Source organism: Drosophila serrata, unplaced genomic scaffold, assembly GCF_035046125.1.
Source record: "Drosophila serrata isolate PLE 108 unplaced genomic scaffold, ASM3504612v1 contig_362, whole genome shotgun sequence".
NCBI lineage: Eukaryota > Metazoa > Arthropoda > Insecta > Diptera > Drosophilidae > Drosophila > Drosophila serrata.
Window position 1 is genome coordinate 3224497 of NW_028257260.1, and position 5014 is coordinate 3229510.

Sequence of the window (5014 nt, forward strand, 5' to 3'; positions counted from 1 at the left end):
TTTTACAGAAAAACGTAGTATTAAGATAATTTATTTATTATTTATTAATTATCCATTTAAATAAATAAATGATAATAAAGAGTCAATATCAAAGCAATTTATTTAAATTAAGCAAATTGTCCAGGAAAACTAGCTATTATAGTAATAATTCAATTATTTTCAATTTTAATTTACAAATATATTATTATATATTATATATTATTATTATATTATTATATTATATAATCCTATATCATTTTGTATAAAAAAATTCTAATAAAGTATTCCAAAGGATGGAAAAGTCGTGAAAATCTATTGAAAGAAAGAAATTTGGGCAGAGTAATAAGATATTAAGATATTATTATATTAAGGCCATAATTTATTTTTATATATATATATATATTTTTTTTTTTTTTAAATTCCAACTAATTTTAGATCAATTAAATAAAGTAGGCTTATTTTTTCAAACTTTTTTCCAATCTAGTTAGCCTTGTAGCTAAAATTGTCAACGTCTAGACTGATGCTATAACAAAACATTCATTTTCTACTAGACTTCGTTCGGATCAGTATCTATTTTTCCCCCCTATTTCTAAGTAGTAAAAATTTCTATAAAAAAAAATGTCCCAGCTAAATTCTAGAATCCTAGACTCGGCTAGAAGTGTTATACCTAGTAAGTGTTGATTTTTCTACTCGCGTTATTTCGAACAAAAGTTTCTAAATTCTTTCGCTTTCGTTGATCTTTACGGAATATTTCGGTTTTTTTTCTTATTACAGCATTAAGAAATTGGTCGAAAAGATTGTTCGCCAATGGCGTACCGGAAAGGGTTCCTATACCGGAAATGGTTGAGAAACCTCGCATTGCCAGTGCATCCCGGGCTAGGCACACCGCGCGATCACCTTTCGCCATGTCTCCGAATCTTTCTGAGGATGCGAACAAACTGGAGGATCCTCCACTGCCTCAGCATGACCCAATGAATTTGATGCCACCGTGGCGCAAGGTATCACCTATGAATTTAATAATTCAGAAGGCTATTCTAAATTCGAAGGAAAAGCTGTTTAACTTGGAAAAGGATTTGGAAAGTACGGACTGCCACGACACGGACAGGGACAATACTACACAACGGTTGAGCTGCTTGATGGCCGATCACCACAGACTAGAACAGGCTACACAGGACTATCAGGATCGGCAAAGGGACTATAACGAAACAAAACTTAACATCCACAATGACAGACCAAGGACGAGGACACATACTGACGGAGGACGGACATCAAAACGTGCCTGGGCCAGAGATCTGGGTCCGCCAGAGGATCCAAATTGGCCAGGTTATACGGAAAAGATTAGCTCCGAGTCCGCAACGTATCTTGTCAATAGCATGATCCAGAATATGTCACCAAACTTTAGAAATATAAAAAACTGGCCTAAGTATGCTCAACCGAAACGGGAGCCACAGCGTCATCAGGTAAGTTGTAAAATATTTATTTTTATAAGAATATATTATTCGGTTACAATATTAAACGTCAAATTCATAACGTTTATATATCGCCAGCTTAGATTTGTCAAAGAATAATATATTTTAACGTTTCATAAATCAATATTTTGTCAGGGGAATCAGTCTAAAGAGACAAATTTAAATTTGAAAAATGTTTTTCATATAATATAACTTTCTTTGATTTTGAAATATCAAAGATTACAATATTATTTAAAAGTGTTATGTGCCATAGAGGAGGAATATAGGAAGAATATTGGAACAATATAGAAACAATATAGAAACAATATAAAAACAATATAAAAACAATATAAAAACAATATAGAAACAACACAGAATATTGAATCAAAATTGAAGCAAAATTGAAGCAAAATTGAAACAAAATTGAAACAGTATTGAATTAATTATTAATTAATATTTTTTTTTTTTTTTTAATTAAATGATTAATTAATAAATTTATTCTTATTTTTTTACTTTCAGAAACCTGATGACGCCTCCCCAAAAACCAAACCACCGATTCTGCCTACCCGGAAGCAGAGTATTTTGAATATAATGCGACCGGATATCGGTGATGCGGCTGCAACTAAGTATCGTGTTAATGTCGTTCGATCCGATATTCCTCCGCTAACATCCCAGCCAAGTCAAACTGCATTAAATCTGCACAAAGCCCAGACTTTACAACTCAATGCTATGGACCAGCCACGGCGATACAATTTCAAGACTCAATTTTATAAACGTAGGTAAAAACCGAGTTGCGACAGAGAGCAACCTTTCATCGTCTGAACCGAAATTTTGGGACTTCTGGAAGAAATTTTATTTGGAACTACACACTATCCCCTGATTTTCAACTAACCAAACGAATCTCAACTGGACCTCATCGCAGAGCGCGGATCGCCAAACAATCGATGGCTTGCATTCGAGGAAGAAAAAGATTTTTTAAAGGCTGACAATCATCGAACTCTTACAACTCTTTTGATTATCCTGATATCTTTAAAAAAAAATCTAAGTGTATTTTGTAAAATTTAGTATTAATTTTCCCGCACTTAATACTATCTGACACAAATGTATTACACTAACCATTCTTCTTCCTAACGTATCAAAATTTTTGTAAGTCATTACCACGAGCATCTGCGAGACCAAAAACACACCGAGCAATAGTTTAACTCATTTGTATAATATTTTTTTGGTATAAAAAACTATTGCCGGTAAAATGATGGCATGTTTTTAGAAACCCATCGAAATCATTGTTGTTTTATTTGACCAATTTTCCAGCGAACAAATTTCCATTGACGTTTCTTTTCTTTTTTTGCTACTGTGTGTGTCCTGCGGGTTCAAAGGGTTTTTGCCGAGCCAAAATATTTTCATTAGGCGTTAATTATGTTTTGAGCCAAAACATATATATTGACTCTAAAGAGAATGCCGCCTTGAATTCCATGTAAAGAGGGATAGTTAGCAGGACATTTGTATCTCAGGATGATTGGCACATTTCCATTTCCACGTGACCACGACTAATGGTTGCATCTTCTTTGCCATTTTTGCTAATCATCTGCAGCAAAAAGCAACTAAAAGGAAAAAGGGGTGGAGTTGGGTGGAAATGGAAATGAAAACCCAAAAGCAAAAAAAAAAAAAAAAGGAAACCCAGAGGGCCCAACGGCTGCTCAACGGAAATAAATGTAATTTATAACGACCGATTCGAGACAATGCAACTGCAAAGTTGCAGACTTCACACTGGAAAAAGGGGAGAATCGAACAGAAGTTGGCACTGGAATTAAAACGAAAAAATTGCAATCCACCCTGTCATTAGATGCCATCAATTGTTCGCCAGGACTCTATTGTCCTTGACTCTGCGCGAGGATCAAGGAGGGGAGAACAGAACAGAACGGAGTGCGGAGAGCATCGAGCGGAGGGGCTCGTTGACAGGGGGATATAAATGTTGTGATTTCTTAATTTTTGTTTGCATTTTTCTCGAATTTAGTAGGCTGTTGAGGTAATTACACTAATTATATGGCTCCGATTTTTGAACCTTTTAGGGGTAGTTCCACACACACAAAAACACACACCCATCGGAGGTCATCGAGGCCGTAAATCGTAGTATATTGTAACTCGATGAGGAATCACTTGAGTGTTGGATATATTTTATATATAGGCAAGTAAGTAAGGCGGGTGTTAAGGGTTCATGACCATATAGAAGAGTACTTACCCAATTCCGGAGGAATTGTTTTATAGAGATATATCATATTTAATGGCTCTAGGTGTCCTTCTTAAGACCTTATTTATTATAAAACATTTTAAGGAACACTATAGGGAGAAGCACTTACCCAATTCCGGGTTATTTGTTTTGTTCATGAATACTCTAATTAATGGATCTAGATTCTGAATTTAATATATGTATGGATCTTCCCTTTTAAGATTGTATATATTAAACATTTTTAAGAACACTAAATAGAGGAGTTCTTTCCCAATTCCGGGTGAATTTGTTTATAGAGGAAAATCATAATGGCTCTAAGTTCCTAATTATATGTATGGTTTATTTCCTACTTCTTGAGACTAAATTTACTAAATAACCCTTTAAAGAATATTTTTTTTCCTCACAAATAAGTTTTTGGAGAATAAACTTTATCTTAATTATACTTTCAGTGAATTAATAAGATATTAATAATGAAATTTCCATCATTTTAATATTATATAATATAGTTCCAAGCTTTATTAATATTATAAGCGCCTTGTCTTGCTTATAAATAAATTTTATTTATTTTAAATACGTAATTTAATAATATATTTATTGAACCTTTATCAAAATATAGACTTCAGTTACTGTGTGTTTTAAATAATTTTCCTACAAAGAAACTCCTTTTTAGTTGGAAATTATTAAGCAATTAATTATTTAAAATTCCCAAGCATCAGGAATAACCAAAAATATTAATTAATTTTAATTTTCTAACCATTAGAAATATCTCCTTTTTAATTTGTAAATATTTTTTAGATATTTATTATTTAAATTTCCTAAACATCAGAAATATCTCCTTTTAAGTTGGAAATATTATTAAGCTATTTATATTTTCTATTTCCCAAGCATTAGGAATTTCTAACTTTAAGTTAGAAATATTATTAAGCTATTTATAATTTCTATTTCCCAAGGATCAGGGTTGAACCCATCTTTCGGATGTGGATACACCCATTCCAAATGGTTTTCTATCTAAAATCCTATGGTCATTACATAACTAAGTAGGGGCAAAAACATGCCACCCAGAATGGGATGGCAAAGAAAAGTCAGCGGGTTGGAAAAAAAATAGATATATTCGTGGAGATGGAGAGATTTTCGACATTGTCATTTACACATAAATGACAACTCCAAAGGAGGGTTGCTCCTTAAGCTACATATTTCCCCATATTTGGGTTACCAGCAAGCCAGATCCTTAAGATTTCTTAGCAACTATAAGACATTTACAACTTGGAGTTGGAAATTCAGTAAGTTAAGAATTCAAAGAATATTTTTATATGAAAACTAAACTATCTAGATCATAGTACCCTTGCAAATACTATCCAGA

General features: G+C 32.8%; 1 protein-coding gene across 1 annotated transcript; it reads left to right on the forward strand.

Moving 5' to 3' along the window:
- The first annotated feature begins 500 nt into the window (after positions 1–500).
- LOC110176034 (uncharacterized) lies at positions 501–2707 on the forward strand. Its single transcript, XM_020942246.2, has 3 exons — positions 501–649; positions 754–1439; positions 1947–2707. Exons 1-3 carry the CDS (start codon positions 598–600, stop codon positions 2208–2210), a joined length of 1002 nt encoding a protein of 333 aa, XP_020797905.2. The 5' UTR covers positions 501–597; the 3' UTR covers positions 2211–2707.
- The last annotated feature ends 2307 nt before the right edge of the window (positions 2708–5014 follow it).

Coding starts and splice junctions, on each gene's coding strand:
- LOC110176034 (XM_020942246.2), top strand. CDS start 598: ATGTCCCAGCTAAATTCTAGAATCCTAGACTCGGCTAGAAGTGTTATA. Junction 650..753: donor GGCTAGAAGTGTTATACCTA/GTAAGTGTTGAT, acceptor TTCTTATTACAG/CATTAAGAAATTGGTCGAAA. Junction 1,440..1,946: donor GGGAGCCACAGCGTCATCAG/GTAAGTTGTAAA, acceptor TTTTACTTTCAG/AAACCTGATGACGCCTCCCC.